The sequence below is a fragment of the Pristis pectinata genome, chromosome 9 (genome assembly GCF_009764475.1).
Source record: "Pristis pectinata isolate sPriPec2 chromosome 9, sPriPec2.1.pri, whole genome shotgun sequence".
NCBI classification, from domain to species: Eukaryota; Metazoa; Chordata; class Chondrichthyes; order Rhinopristiformes; family Pristidae; genus Pristis; species Pristis pectinata.
The window spans coordinates 65426984-65443957 of NC_067413.1; the positions used below are offsets into that span (position 1 = coordinate 65426984).

Below are 16974 nucleotides of genomic sequence, written 5' to 3' on the forward strand. Positions count from 1 at the left end.
ACTGAAAGGGAATTTGAACTGAGTACTTGTGTGTTCTTGACGTGCCTTATCCATGGAGGCATCTTGCGTGCAGCAATGATATTAATCTGCATGCAACACATGGGAAGCAGTGTGGGCCTCAAGCAGGAGAGCAGGTCTTAATCGAAGAACTCACAGTCCAAATCTGAGCTTTTGTTGGTGAGTGCCATGCAGGACAATCATAAATTTTTCTTCAATCCAGTGATAGAGTGATGGCCTTGTATATCTACATTAAACAAGCACTTGTGCTCTCTCTCTCTCGCTCTCTCTCTGGAGGACAAGAGGGAGCCACTGCTCTGATCCTTTTCCCTGCCGTCCAGCTCTGTCACCACTATGACTGGTTGTGCATTAGAGAAGCAACATGCCTGGTCCTGCATGTTTCACAAATCTGAGCACATCAAATGATTCAACCCCACCAACTACAGCAATGTTTCTGTTGAAAACTGTGCTTTTAGACTCCTACAAGATTGGTGGAATATTACACAAGTTAATTGGGACATTTCATGCAACTCCTGAATTACATACAATTACTGTCCATGACCATGCAAAAGGCCTGGGAATCATGCCACTTGTGCCCAAAATACCTTTTGTGACATGTGTATACAAAAATCACCTTTTTGCAGTCCTGGAATAGACGAGCAAGGGTTCCCTGCCCTGTGCCTTTTTAGAACACATTTCTATGTGCCATAATTGCCATGCCAACAATTCCTAACTCAATGCCTATTTCCAAGATGTTGTAGATTGTTTCCACATGGTGCTGTGTCTGGACATTCTAGGTGAGATACAAGGAAAATCATCATATTGAAACAAATAAAACTAAATATCAATTCCCTAGCCATCAGACATAGGTAACAACACATAAATGGAGAATTGGTGCTCCTTTACCTTTAAGAAACATGAATTTCTTGAGGAAGTCAGCAACAACAAATGAGTCACAGAGGTAGAGTAGAAGTCCACTGAACAACACCTCCTCAGATTTTATGTTAATTGAGTGAGGTCGCGAACTTACGTAACACACAGAAATCTGAGCATGGTAAAGAAAAGCAAAGTTCAATACATACAACTTGAGAAAAATGTCAAATATATCTGTTCCTTGCTTCTTACCCAGGGCTAATTAGATATCTTTCCATTATACTTTTCAGCTTAAGATTTTCATAAAAATAATAAACCTGTCATCAAAATGACTTGTCATACAGATGTTTATAGGAATACTAAAATAGTGATTAGAAACTGACTGTGCAACTAAACCACATATTATTATAAAAGTGTACTAAAAAAGTAACTATGTTAAGAAACTAAATGAAAAGGTACCAAGACAGATGAAACTTGCATTAAATTAAGTAATTTGAGTTCATACAGCTGTCAATCAAATGTTGCTTGGCAACTGATGTCACCATGCATTGCCCAACAGCTTCTATGCTTACACATGCCATACACATTGAGGACCTGGATTGAATATCCAGGAATAAACCTTGCTTTTGATCTGCACAATCTGGGTTTGATCATATTAATTCACATAGCACATAAAAATGCCTTGCTAGACAAGAGAATTTTAAGCCAATTTATTGTTTTGTTAGTTCATTCAGAATGTACTTTTACCATTCTATAACCGTTTAACATTCTCTCCTGTCAAGACCAATTAGTGAAGTATCCTGAATAAATGTTACTAATACAGTGGATTAAAATTTAAGACTATGGATGGGCAACATTCTAGTTCATTGCAGTAATCTATTTCAGCAACAGCTCACCTCAGGACCCAGGTTCATGTAACAGTCAATGGACAGCACCGGATTCTTACTGTTGTGTACAGCTTTCGGAAAGAGTTTGTAACTAGTGTGTTGCAGGAATTTCTCCAGGAGAAACTGGGCAGGAGCAGCCAGCATTGTGCTTTCACTGTCTGGAGCACAGACATACTGTGAGGCTGAAATCATATTGAGGCTTTCGCTCACCTATGGGTAAAAAAAAGCTATCAATGAACAGGTCAGGTAAAGAAACAGGCTGATGTAAGGATGTCACTGATCATCCTGCATTCCCCATAGCACAAAAGACATCTTTGGATCTAAGAGCAATGCACAAAAAGTGCTGGAGGAGTCCAGCAGGTCAGGCAGCATCCATGGAGGGAAATAAACAGTCGACATTTTGGGCCAAGACACTTCATCAGGACTGGAAAGAAAGAGGGCAGAAGCCAGAATAAGAAAGTGGGGGGAGGGAGAGGAGCACACGCAGGCAGCGGATAGGTGAGTTCAGGTGAGAGGGGGAGGTAGTGGATAGGGGAGGGGGAGAAGATGTAATAAGCTGAGAGGTGATAAGGCCAAGGCCTGAAGAAGGAGGAATCCAGTAGGAGAGGGTAGTGGCCCATGGAATGAAGGATGGGGGGGGGAGGAGAGGAGATGGGCAGGTTATCACGGCAGAGGAAGGGAGCCATAGCCATGGGGGGAGGGTGAAAGAAAGAGGGGTGGGGTTACCGGAAAATAGAGGAATCGATGTTGAGGCCATCAGGTTGGAGACTCCCAAGGCAGAATATGAGGTGTTGTTCCTCCAACCTGCAACTGGCATCAACGTGGCAGTAGAAGAGGCCATGGATTGACATGTCAGTACGGGAATGGAATGTGGAATTGAAGTTGGAATTGGATCTAAGAACCTAACCTTCTAAATAATAAATTAGTAAAACAAGGCTGAGAAACTCTGACTTAAAACTAATTAAAACAGTAAATCCTGGGGACATTCAGCAGGTTGGGCAGCATTATCAGAGAGAGAAACAAAGTTAGCATTTCAGCTCAATGATTTCATCTGATGCTGCTGACCTGAAGCATTAACTCTGTTTCTCTCTGCAGATGCTGCCTGAACTACTGAGTAACACTAGAACTCTTTGTTTTAATTTGAAAACCCTGTGGTATCCCACTGGGCACACTCAATGGCTGTGGCAGCAGCATGCCAATCACAGTTTTATTATGCAAACAACAATATGCCAACCGGGACTGAAGCCAGGCTGTTGGAAGATCAGTAGGAAGAGAGTGTTGATTGTTTATTCCCCATATTGCCATAAGACATAGAATGAGGACTATGCCCACTCACAGAGCATTCCCATTCCCTCACGAATATTTCATTCTCTCCCCACTTTCCTGTTAACTCTCCCTAGTTCTATCACTCACCAACACACTACGGGCAACTTACAGTGGTCAATTAACCTACCAACCCACACGCTTTTGGAATGTGGGAAGGCACCTGAATGCCCTGAGGAAACCCATGTCTACACACCAAGAACATGGAAGCTCCACACAGACTGCACCTGAGGTCTATATTGAAACTGGGTCAGTGAACTGTGAGGTAGGAGTTCAATTAGCTGCACCACTGTACTGCCTGCAGATCTGATCAGGGTCTGGGGCCAGATGATGACCAGCAAAAGGATCTGATGACACAGCCTCCATCAGTGACACAGAAATTACTGGCTGGGGGTCAGCAATTGGAGGATTGGGAATTCAGGATCTGGGCTGACCAAGGAGTTGGTGGGGGCTGTGGGTGGGAGGTTTGGTACTGTGGTTATGGTAAGGGAGGAGCAGAAGGATGAAAATTACCTTGTGAATGTCCCAGTCCAGCCAGTGCAGTGATGAAGACATAGTTGTCCTTCAGACTCCCAGGACAACTTAGTCTAACTTTAGCCACAGTGCTCCAAAAGGAGCACTGCCTGGGAGTGATGATGCATATTTACTGCTGAAATCACATAAGATGTGCAAGCATGACTCATGTTTGGAAGTAACTGATCGAATTTCTGGAGTGGAAGAAAGAGACTTGGAAATGGTTATTATTGTGCTTCACTCTACGGTAAGCACATGGTCAATTGTATACAGTGGCATGCAAAAGTTTGGGCACCCCTGGTCAAAATTTCTGTTATTGTGAATAGCTAAGCGAGTAAAAGATGAGCTGATTTCCAAAAGGCATAAAGTTAAAGATGACACATTTCTTTAATATTTTAAGCAAGATTTCTTTATTTCCATCTTTTACAGTTTCAAAATAACAAAAAAGGAAAAGGGCCCCAGCAAAAGTTTGGGCACCCTGCATGGTCAGTACTTAGTAACACCCCCTTTGGCAAGTATCACAGCTTGGAAACGCTTTCTGTAGCCAGCTAAGAGTCTTTCAATTCTTGTTTGGAGGATTTTCGTCCATTCTTCCTTGCAAAAGGCTTCTAGTTCTGTGAGATTCTTGGGCTGTCTTGCATGCACTGCTCTTTTGAGGTCTATCCACAGATTTTCTATGATTTTTAGGTCGGGAGACTGTGAGGGCCATGGCAAAATCTTCAGCTTGTGCCTCTTGAGGTGGTCCACTGTGGATTTTGAGGTGTGTTTAGGATTGTTATCCTGTTGTAGACGCCATCCTCTTTTCATCTTCAGCTTTTTTACAGACGGTGTGATGTTTGCTTCCAGAATTTGCTGGTATTTAATTGAATTCATTCTTCCCTCTACCAGTGAAATGTTCCCCGTGCTGCTGGCTGCAACACAAGCCCAAAGTATGATCAATCCACCCCTGTGCTTAACAGTTGGAGAGGTGTTCTTTTCATGAAATTCTGCACCCTTTTTTCTCCAAACACTCCTGCATCCTCACCACAAAATTCAGCATCAGAAGTTTGCAAAGGAACATCTAAACAAGCCTGATGCATTTTGGTAGTGTAGCAGTTAGCGCAACGCTATTACAGTGCCAGCGATCGGGGGTCAATTCTTGTCGCTGTCTGTAAGGAGTTTGTGCGTTCTCCCGTGTCTGCGTGGGTTTCCTCTGGGTGCTCCGGTTTCCTCCCACATTCTAAAGATGTACGGGTAGGTTAATTTGGGGTTTAAAATGGGCAGCGCGGACTCGTTGGGCCGGAAGGGCCTGTTACCACGCTGTAAATAATTTTTTTTTAAATTTTTGAAACAAGTCCTGTGGACTGATGAAGTTAAAATAGAACATTTTGGCCGCAATGAGCAAAGGTATGTTTGGAGAAAAAACGGTGAAGAATTTCATGAAAAGAACACCTCTCCAACTGTTAAGCACGGGGGTGGATCGATCATGCTTTGGGCTTGTGTTGCAGCCAGTGGCACGGGGAATGTTTCACTGGTAGAGGGAAGAATGAATTCAATTAAATACCAGCAAATTCTGGAAGCAAACATCTCACCGTCTGTAAAAAAGCTGAAGATGAAAAGAGGATGGCTTCTACAAAAGGATAACAATCCTAAACACACCTCAAAATCCACAGTGGACCACCTCAAGAGGCACAAGCTAAAGGTTTTGTCATGGCCCTCACAGTCTCCCGACCTAAAAATCATCGAAAATCTGTGGATAGACCTTAAAAGAGCAGTGTATGCAAGACGGCCCAAGAATCTCACAGAACTAGAAGCCTTTTGCAAGGAAAAATGGGCAAAAATCCCCCAAACAAGAATTGAAAGATTCTTAGCTGGCTACAGAAAGCGTTTCCAAGCTGTGATACTTGCCAAAGGGGGTGTTACTAAGTACTGACCACGCAGGGTGCCCAAACTTTTGCTTCGGGCCCTTTTCCTTTTTTGTTATTTTGAAACTGTAAAAGATGGAAATAAAAAAGTAATCTTGCTTAAAATATTAAAGAAATGTGTCGTCTTTAACTTTATGCCTTTTGGAAATCAGGTCATCTTTTACTCGCTTTATTATGCACACCACAATATGCCAACTAGGACTGAAGCCAGGTTGTTGGAAGATCAGTAGGAAGAGAGTGTTGATTATTTATTCCCCATATTGCCATAAGACATAGAATGAGGTCTATGCCCGCTCACAGAGCATTCCCATTCCCTCACGAATATTTCATTCTCTCCCCACTTTCCTGTTAACTCTTCTTAGTTCTATCACTCACCAACACACTATGGGCAACTTACAGTGGTCAATTAACCTACCAACCCACACGCTTTTGGAATGTGGGAGGGCACTATTCACAGTAACAGAAATTTTGACCAGGGGTGCCCAAACTTTTGCATGCCACTGTATATAGCTGAAATAACCAAGGCTAAGTGATTTAATTACAAAAACTGTGGATTTTAGTTGCAATAAATGATTATCTCTAATGACAATATGTGAAGAGTTCACTAATTAAATGTGCTGAAGTATCTGAAAGGTAGCTGACATTCAAAATTTCTGTCAGCCATTAGAGTGCAGCCTTGTATTACAATATTAAGTATTTTCAGTGCCATTTACATATTATTAAATAATTTTCTCCACAGCTAGTTGGTACTTAGAAAAATGTATTTTTGTTGGACTAGAATATTTTTTCAATGAGGTTAAAGGAAAGGTAAGAAGGCTTACATAATTGTAATTAGCTAAAATAAAATGTTCCTCCAAAGCTGGCACCTGGAAGACAAGATGTCCTACTGGGAAGTCTGTAGAATCTGAAGCACACTGTCTAAAGGCTGCTGTTCAGAATTAAAGGGATTGGTCCTAAGGTAAGTGGTCACAGAGGGTGAGGAAGGGACATAAATGCCACTGGTCCTTATAAACTGTGGGCATATTTTGCAAACTAATTTCGGATTTTCTAAGTTTTGTGGGAGGAAACAAGTTGCATGCAAAAAGTGAAGCAAATGTCAATGGGCGAATTGGAGTCAATGGACATGGCAGCTCCCAAAGCCCATTTGATGACTAATGGACAGACATGAGGTGGTGGCAAAGAGGCTTGCACATCATCACAAGCACTTTTCCTGGAAGAGAGAAATGAACGATTCACCCAAGACGACTATCATCTGTGGTCCCTAAGACAAAGACCAGAAAAAGCATGGTCAAAGTAGTTAACAAATTGCTGAATCAAGGCTAAAGCATACACTGCCAGCCTGGTCCACATTTACATCTAACCAAAAATATCTTAACTAGGTTTAGTAAACGATTCCTGCAACCACGAAACCTCCCTTTATTTTCAATCCTATATTTCTAGCATGCACATTGCTTTGCTGCTTTTCCAATTTTCAGCAGTCTGAGATGTCCAAACTTCCCAATCATGAACATATTAGTTCTCTAACGATGACATAACAGCTTCAGAAGAACCTGGAACAAAACCTGTCTCCTAATGCACATCTCCCTCACAGCAGTTCTGCAATGTGCTCTGCTGGTGTTACAGTCTGGGAACTCAGCATTTCTATGACCAGAATCAAGCAGAGCACCCTCTATCTTCCTCCGATGATATGTCTCAATTTCATCCTCAGAAGACAAAGCATTTTAATGGATTCTTGGTACAGACTGATAATTTGCAAAGCTTTATATGGCTGGTTCACACCCACTAAGTTGGGGGAAATGCTAACATTTATTTCTTTCAAGGTCTTTTTTTATCCAAAAATGGAGAAAGAAGACATTAGAATTCCACCAGTTTCAACTGAATTCAAATATTTGTCTCATCAGTAGAAGGAAATGCATGTTGTTAATATGGGTCATCCTTTGTGAATTAAAAAGTCAATTCATCATGTAAGTATAACACTTTTCAAAATGTTGCAACTTGAATTCTGAGTTTTGAAATGATTAGTATTCAACTGTGTTCCATCAGATGGCCTATTCCCAGTTCTCCATTGCTGGTCTAAATGAGAAACATGAAAGTAGTCCAAACAAAACAATTTTCCTATATCCAAGATGATTTTAAATACAATGAAAGCTAATTATATTAAGAATTTTTAACAGCAATAACCATTAATAGATTATCAGAATCCCTCCAGATTGTGACTCCACAGCAGCAGAAGTAACCTTAAGAGCCAAAATGGGATCAATATGCAACTTATGATTATGAGTTAATGAGTCAATCAATTAAAAATAGAAATCTCATTAATATGAAGACAAAGAAGAGTTCCTTTAATATTGCATCATTTACTATCTCAAGATGTCCCAAAAAACTTTACAGCCAATTAAGGACAATTTTTAAGGAATACTCACCGTTACAATGTAGGGAACACAACAGTCAATATATGTGAAGCAAGTTCTGTCAAACCAGAATGTGATAATGATCAAATTAACTTTTCAACTATACTGGTTCAGGAATTAACACCAGTCAGGGCATTGGAGCTTAATACCCTTCTCGTGTTCAAGATAATGCAGTGGAACCAGCAGACAGGATCCTGGTTTAATGTCTCATCTGAAAGCTGCCATTCTCCCTCAGTGCAGAACTACATTGTCACACTGGATTTATATATGCCTTATGTTTATAGAGTGTAGTAACTTATCCCAAAATGACTTGATTACTTTCATCTAGTTTGCCTTACACACTTTTTACATATTTTCCACATTCCCAGTGGAGTAGCATATACAAAATAATTGAGAACTCATCTCAAACCTGAATTAATTTTAGAACTTAGAGTGAATGGGCCAGAACTTGCTGTCAAAATATGGTGACAACGACACCAGCTGTTATAATGTGCAGACTGCATAATACATTCAATTGGTGGACATTCAGTTAAACCCAGATATCCAAATTACCCTACTCTATCATTAGCTTCATGAAAAGGATATCTCACTGCTGCTTCATCATTGAAATAGCGACCAGTGAGAAACTGCAGTATTTGCAAGGCAGAAGCTCATAACAAAAAGTTAAGCCCTTACATTTAGTCTACATATACATTTAATGCGTGATAAATATTAATTACTGCTGCCCAGCTATTCTAGAACTAAGAATAAACTGTTAGACAGGTGGCGTCTCCTTCAATCTTTCTTTTTAATTGTGGGAGATTTTAAAAACATGATTTTTTTTTTCCTTTTACATGGAGGCTAGATCTTGTAACCTCTCAGACAGGTTCAATATTAAGTGAAATGCATTTTTGTTTGGGATTAAGACTATCTTCACAAAATTGATGATCTCATAATATTCCTTACCATAATTTTAGGCTTTATAACAAAATCTTTGTGTCCTCCAACCTGAATGCATTTCTTCATGAGACTGAAGTGATTGAAACGACAAAGGAGTAAACCACTACTATTTGTCCGTAGGTTGAAGTCAATATCTTCACAGGTATATCTGTTGGAACAAGGAAGTTTTAATTCCTCATATTTTTATTCACAATTGAAGTTTTGCAGAGGGATAAAAACTGATGTACTGTGTAAATAATGTTTCTCACTAATAAGATAAAGGGCTTCAATTACTTGGATAAAGTGATGACAATGTTATCTTTTAACCTTTATTCCTGTCTATGTCTTTCTGATAGCCAATTCCAGAATAAAATGACAAGATCATCTGGCTATGAGGCAGTTGTACATAATAGGGACCCCCAGCCCCCAAAATATCAGACTTTTTAAGTAAAGGTTAAATTGGCGTCTTTCTCTTCACCAGATGTACTTAAACAATGCTGAAGTTATAGTGCAAGAGATTGGATTTCAGAAATCATTATAGTTTGCCTGCAGATGGATTACATTGGCATGGTGATGCCACCACTTTCTGTGTGCAGCTGCAACAATGAGATTATCACTGTTTTACAAAGAGAATTACATAATCTCTGGAAGATCAGTGAATGAACAAGCCATGCCTATTAAGAGCTGAAGTTTTAAAAGCAGAAATTTTGCTGATGTAACAACATAATTTAAATAAAAAACAGCTTTAGCACTAGATGCAAAACCTCAGAGGTACTGACGTAACGCTGAAGAACAAGATAGTAAGAACAGTAATACTAGAGAGACTGCAGATGCTGGAATCTAGATGAAAAACACTATGATGCTGGAGGAATTTAGCAGGCCAGGCAGCCTCTGGAGAAAAGCAGGCGGTCAACGTTTCAGATCAGGACCCTTCTTCAGGACTGAAGATAGGAAAAGGGGAAGCCCAATATATAGGAGGGAAAAGCAGAGCAGTGATAGATGGACAAAAGAGGGGAGGCAGGGCAGACACAGAGTGGTGATAGGTAGATGCAGGTAAGAGATAGTGATAGGCAGGTGCGGGGGAGGTGGTGGGTCAGAGGTAAGAAGTGAGAGGAAACAAAAGGACTAGGAAAGGGAAGAAGAGAGGAATGGTGGTGGGGGGGGGGGGGTGGGGGAAAGAGGATTACCTAAGGTGGGAGAATTCAATATTCATGCCGTTAGGCTGCAAGGTTCTAAGACAGAAAATGAGGTGCTGTGAACAGTCATTAGGAATGTCTAATCTAGAAGGATGCACACACAATATACTTCATTTAAAAAAAAATCTGGTGCAAACCTAAAGAATAACCAAGCTATTGAACTGACACTTAAAATAATTTTAAGTTGAAAAGATTCTTTGCCATTTGCAATGCTACCAGAAAAACAAACCATCTTTATTTCATTGTACAACGTAGAAACAAGGCATAATACTTCGCTAGTGGTGACTGAATAAGAGCTGTGAGGAGCAAAGGTATTTAGCTATCACTAATCACTAAAAACTGGTGCATTCATACAGTAAATATCAATACTGCTAATGGAATGTAGTTCTATATCTCAAGAGTTCTTGAATTTAAAAGCAAGGAAGTGATTCCCCTGTCATGATGAGATGTGGTGAGACTGCAACTGCATTCAGATTTGAATATCAAAGTCAGCAAAATTAAATTGGCAGATTCACCAGTATGATATCAAGGTTTAATGGACAGGTTGCATGATGTTGGATTGTATTCAGGAATTTACAACAAGGCATAAACATTTCAAACCTGATTCCAGACAGTTCAGGACTGCAAAGTGAATGACAATCTAAAACTCATCCATCCCTCATCTCAGCCCTTGGGAGGCTGTGAACTTCTATAATTTATTGAAATTTTCACTGCTGGGAGTGACAAATGCAAGTAAGGCTATCATGGGATGGATTTCAAAGATGGGTAACTGGAGCTGGAATACAGACCAGACAGTATCTAACTAAAAAGCAGAATTATGAAATTCTCTATTTTTATGAAAATTACTTATACTTTATGCAGTAAAAAGTATTCACTTTTTTTACATTTCATGTGGCAGATGCAAAAGAGATAACAAAAGCCATCTTAAATTCTAATGTGACATGCATCTGAGACATTAACTCTGCTTCTTTCTTCAGACAGTCTTGCTGATATTTTTTCAAGCAATTTCCATTTTTTTATCCAGAATGATGTATTGGGAACTTTCTTACATTGCTTCCAAAATGTCAAACAGCTGCAGTTACCTATACCCCAGTGGATCCAGACAATGTAGTATAAAATTATCATCAAACTGTAGGCTTCAGGTTTAATTCCCAGTCTCTCCTCAGCCAGTGGTAACCTGGCTAGCAGGCTGCAACTCTCTGCCAGTGTCAATAGTTTACAGATGAAATCACAAAAGAAAAATCATCCAGTCTCACACTGCCAATTCCTTCCCGATTTTGCAGTTTTGAATAAAACCTAATGAATGGACCACCTATCCTCCTGGGCTTTTAATGAGTAGGTAAGCAGTTGCAAATTTTGTTTTACCTTTGCTCATTGAGCAAAACTTACCTGTTCAGATCATACTGTACATTTTGTGTCAGATCGACATTGAGGAATATAAAGTCATGTATGTGGCAGCGAGAGAATGGTGTCCTCAGTTTTCCAGCATTCAGTTTGCTGCTCCACTTTTGAATCCCACAGAGTGCATAATGAGTAATCTTTGGTGTGGCTTCAATGTGCTGCATTACGAACTTTAAGGAAACATTCTTTGTGGAAACTGTAGGTTCTTTTGTTTCACTATTTAACAGAAATATTGGTTAATTACTTCACTCATGCATATTCCTAACACCATAACAGATGCTGCACAAAAATCATTTAAGTTTTATCTCTGGACTACCTCGTCAGCACAAAGTGTCTGCATTATTTGTCTGTGTAAAAGCAACTACATTTTAACTAATTAATTACTAAATGTACTTAAACTACCTTTTAGGTATTTCAGAGGGAACCAAGAGGCAGATTATATATTTGCAAATCTTTTAGTCTTCCTGCGAATGTTACAAGTTTACTATAACACCTTTAGGTCTGTATAAATTGTAGGAAAATGCAATATTTTATTACACACTGACCTTTCATTACCAAGTCCTGGCATCAATTCAAAACAAGCCATAAGGATGAAAGACTCTCTGCTTGGCTGTCGTGATGGCAATAAATTTAATAAGTTTGGACAACCATGACCAAGCTCCCAATGAACATGGGGCAATGGCACAAAACTACCTCCAGTACTGCATGAACTTGACACTGCTGCCAGGGTTGGTGTTGGAGAAGAAAACACTAAATGATGCACTGAAAGGATGCTCTTGTGAAGTAGGGTTGGAGGCAAATTACTGAGTCAACTTCATTAGGGATCTGGTTTTAATGTGCTTGCCTCAGGAATTGTTGATACTACAGCCTTATATTGCACAGACACACAATTCAAAATAGTAATGTTAGGATATTTAACTTCAGTTTCCTAACTGATTCGACAGGCATAATTTTGTAATAAAAAACCTACCATATGTGACTAACACTGTAGCAAAGACCAAAGTAAGATGCTGATTCAGCCAAGGTTATTAATCCAAAAGGCATTTTTAAAAACTGTCCTCTGCTTACCTGATGTATTATTTATTTTCAAATCTTAGTTATTAATTTTTATTTTGTGATTGCTAATCTAAGCAATGTCAAACAAAGAGATAAACATCTCCCAGCAAGAGAAAAAACATCTGTGTGAGCAAATTTATTTGTTCAGCGAAGGAGAACAAAGGCATTGATCAGTTAAACGTAAGTAGGAGAGTAGCGAGCAACATAACAACAGACTGCAGAAGTTTCTAAGGTACCAGGTAATTGCTGACTTGAGGGACACTTGCACAGCTTGAGATCAATCACAGCCCCTCAAAAATTGTATGCAGTCATGCAAACAGTGCTGCATTCACCTTTCTCACCTGCTCAATTCCTGCACATTGTGAACATTCCAAAGGACACAAGAGTCATCCATGACAAGTATAAATGGCCACACGCACTGCCGCTTGACACCTATCTCTTCTTGGCGATTTCTTTCCAACTCTAAGTTGTGGTATGAAAGCTCTTTGATCAGAAAGTGGGCAGCACCTGAAGGGGTCACACATGTCATTACTCAATACATAATGTCACTGTTCTCTACAAGTCCAGAGGAAAAGAATATTGAATAAGATTTTAGGTGAAAAGTCATTTTTAAAGAGGAAAAGAATATTGAATAAGATTTTAGGTGAAAAGTCATTTTTAAAGAAATTTAGCTGCACACTCATATCAATTCAAATTCACAGCCTGTGATTGCTATTAATTATACTTGTTAAGCCCTCATTATTTGATTAAACATTATCAGTAGAGACCAGGTTAGAGGCCATTAATGTGATATGTTAACTTTTGTTTCTCTCTTCAATGATGCTGCCGAATAAAGGAAGATGCCATTGCAAAAGTGATAACCAGTCAACAATAAAAAGGGGAAAAACTCAGAAAAAAACAAAGTAAGAGGTAGCTCCGGTCAATACTAAATGCATAATGGGCAACAGTCTCACTGCTTTTATGATCATAAAAACTTTCAAAAGGGCCTTCATGTTGCCTTTTTTAACAATGGGTCATCTCAAAGTGCATGAGGTATAAGAAAGACAAGGAATAATTTAATTTACAAGGTAAATGAATATTTGCTTGCTTACCATAGAACCATACAGCACAAAACAGGCCCTTCGGCCCACCATGTTATGCTGTCCATCAAACCACCCTCACACTATCTAACCCTTTCCTCCCGCATATCCCTCTATCTCACATTCCTCTATATGCCTATCCAACAAACTCTTGAACCTGTCCAATGTATCTGCCTCCACCACCACCCCAGGCAGTGCATTCCATGCACCAACCACTCTCTGGGTGTAAAACCTCCCCCTGACATCTCCCCTGAACCTCCCACCCATAACCTTAAAGCCATGCCCTCTCGTCTTGAGTATTGGTGCCCTGGGAAGGAGGCACTGACTATCTATTCCTCTCAATATTTTATATACCTCTATCATGTCTCCTCTCATCCTCCTCCTTTCCAGTGAATAAAGCTCTAGCACCTTAAGCCTTTCCTCATATTCAATACGCTCTAATCCAGGCAGCATCCTGGTAAATCTCTTCCGCACCCTCTCCAATGCCTCCACATCCTTCCTATAATGTGGCGACCAGAACTGAACACAGTACTCTAAGTGTGGTCTAACTAGAGTTTTGTAAAGCTGCATCATCACTTCGCGGCTCTTAAACTCAATCCCACGACTTATGAAAGCTAACATCCCATAGGCCTTCTTAACTGCTCTATCCACCTGTGAGGCAACTTTCAGTGAACTGTGAATATGAACCCCCAGATCCCTCTGCTCCTCTACACTGCCAAGTACCTCGCCATTTACCCTGTACTCTGCCCTGGAGTTTGTCCTTCCAAAGTGTACCACCTCACACTTCTCCAGATTGAACTCCATCTGCCACTTCTCAGCCCAGCTCTGCATCCCATCAATATCCTTCTGTAAACTCTGACAGTCCTCCACACTATCCACAACACCGCCGATCTTAGTGTCATCCACAAACTTACTAACCCAGCCTTCCACCCCCTCATCTAAGTCATCTATAAATGTCACAAGAAGTAGAGGTCCCAGAACCAATCCCTGTGGGACACCACTAGTCACTGCCCTCCAATCCGAAGGAACTCCTTCCACCACAACCCTCTGCTTTCTACAGGCAAGACAATTCCTAATCCACACAGCCAAGCTTCCCTGGATCCCTTGGCCTCTGACCTTCTGAAGAAGCCTACCATGAGGAACCTTATCAAACGCCTTACTAAAATCCATATAGACCACATCCACCGCACTACCCTCATCAATCTTCCTCGTCACCTCCTCAAAGAACTCTATCAGGCTTGTGAGGCAAGATCCTCCCTTCACAAAGCCATGCTGGCTGTCCCTAATCAGTCCATGATTCTCTAGGTGTTCATAGATCCTATCCCTTAGAATCCTTTCTAACAGCTTACCCACCACAGACGTAAGGCTCACTGGCCTGTAATTCCCTGGACTATCCCTACTACCTTTTTTGAACAAGGGGACAACATTTGCCACCCTCCAATCCTCCGGCACCATCCCCATGGACAACAAGGACTCAAAGATCCTTACCAGCTGTTCAACAATCTCCTCCCTCGCCTCTCGAAGCAGCCTGGGGAAAATCCCATCAGGCCCCGGGGATTTATCTGTCTTGATATTATTTAACGACTTCAACACATCCTCCCTCTTGATATCTATAACCTCGAGAACATTACCCTTACCAGCACTCCCTTCCGCGTCATCAAGACCACTCTCCTTGGTGAATACTGAAGAGAAGTATTCATTGAGAACTTCTCCCACTTCCGCCGCCTCCAGGCACATTCTCCCACTTTTGTCTTTAATCGGACCTACCTTTACCCTAGCCATCCTCCTACCCTTCAAGTGCGTGAAAAAGGCCTTGGGATTTTCCTTAACCCTACTAGCCAACGCCTTTTCATGTCCCCTTCTAGCTCTCCTCAACCCTTTCTTAAGTTCCTTCCTTGCTACTCTATATTCCTCACAGGCCCTGTCTGAACCTTGCTGCTTATACCTTATGTATGCTACCTTCTTCTCGCTAACTAGTCGTTCCACCTCTCTTGTCACACACGGTTCCTTCACCCTGCCATTCCTTCTCTGCCTCACCGGGACATATTTATCCCTAACATCCTGCATAAGATCCCTGAACATCGACCACATCTCCATGGTATATTTCCCTTCAAAAAGGACATCCCAATTTACACTCCCAAGTTCTCTCCTTATAGCCTCATAGTTCACCCTTCCCCAATTAAATATCTTCTTGTCCTTTCTGCACCTGTCCCTGTCCATGACAATTTTAAAGGTTATGGAGCAATGGTCACTGTCCCCCAAATGCTCACCCACCAATAGATCCTTCACCTGTCCCCATGTGTTTACTCTCAAATTCTTTGTTCCCGAAGTATATTTTCAAGTTGCTAATCATGAGTTAAATCAATGTGCACAAGTTGAAAAAGTATTAATCTAATTTGATTACAGGAAGTTCCATTAAAGCAGATGCAATTAGAAACAATGAAATCCTGCAGAAAAATATTTTCAAATACTCCTAGAAACCTTTCCTTGTATTGCCTATCACTTTTGCTATGGAAAATCACATCATCCAGATGAAAAAGGCAAGCAATACTCATAAAAAGTTCATAACATGTAGCTTGTCATCAATTAGTAATCATATAAACAATATAATCAATGGTTATTTGCATATAGCCCGGTAGTGTAGTGGTTAGTTTAACGGGTTCAATTCCGGCCGCTGTCTGTAAGGAGTCTGTATGTTCTCCCAGTGACTGTGTGGGTTTCCTCCGGGTGCTCTGGTTTCCTCCCACATTCCAAAGACGTACAGGTTAGGAAGTTGGGGGCAGGTTACGTTGGCGCTATAAGCGTGGCAACACTTGTGGGTTGTCCCCGCAACAGTCTACACAAAAGATGCATTTCACTGTGTGTTTCGATGTACATGTGACTAATAAAAATATCTTGTCTTACTTACCAACCCCTGCACCATTGAACATGCCCGGTAATACCAACATAATGTGGTTGGGCCAGTATTTTCGATAGAGTGGCATTTCAAACTCTTTAACCACAAGGATATGAAGGTGATTTGCACCCTCTATGGCATGGTAGAGGTTCAGAAGACCATGCTCATGCCGTCCTGTAGTTGGTGTAAAGATAGGACTCTTCACTAACTTTGGATTCTGCCAAAACAATTTAAGGAAATATGTTAAATAAAAGTAATTATCAAATCTGAAGCCTATTTTAGATTATTATAAATATAGAGAAGCTTATGTATCACGTAAATATTTCAACAATGCGCATCTGAAATTGGCAAGTTTACTTATTAAACCAATTTAGACAAAAATAGTTGCTTTTCCAATGAACAATCCAGATACTGTAGACTCAATATTTGCAAGAAGGTAGGAAGGGAGAAAAGATGGGTAACCTCTGCATTTGGGAAAAATGGTGCTTCCAAGCTTGGCTAACAGGTTTTATTCCCAATG

General features: G+C 40.5%; 1 protein-coding gene across 1 annotated transcript in view; it reads right to left on the reverse strand.

The window, feature by feature from the left end:
• Window positions 1–16974, reverse strand: part of greb1l (GREB1 like retinoic acid receptor coactivator) — a 207538-nt gene that overhangs the window by 11252 nt on the left and 179312 nt on the right. The window contains exons 28-33 of the mRNA XM_052023073.1: window positions 16467–16671; window positions 12821–12986; window positions 11412–11639; window positions 8854–8995; window positions 1767–1967; window positions 904–1042 (exon numbers count right to left, since the gene is read on the reverse strand). Coding sequence (XP_051879033.1) covers window positions 904–1042; window positions 1767–1967; window positions 8854–8995; window positions 11412–11639; window positions 12821–12986; window positions 16467–16671 — 1081 coding nt within the window. The remainder of the gene's footprint in view (window positions 1–903; window positions 1043–1766; window positions 1968–8853; window positions 8996–11411; window positions 11640–12820; window positions 12987–16466; window positions 16672–16974) is intronic.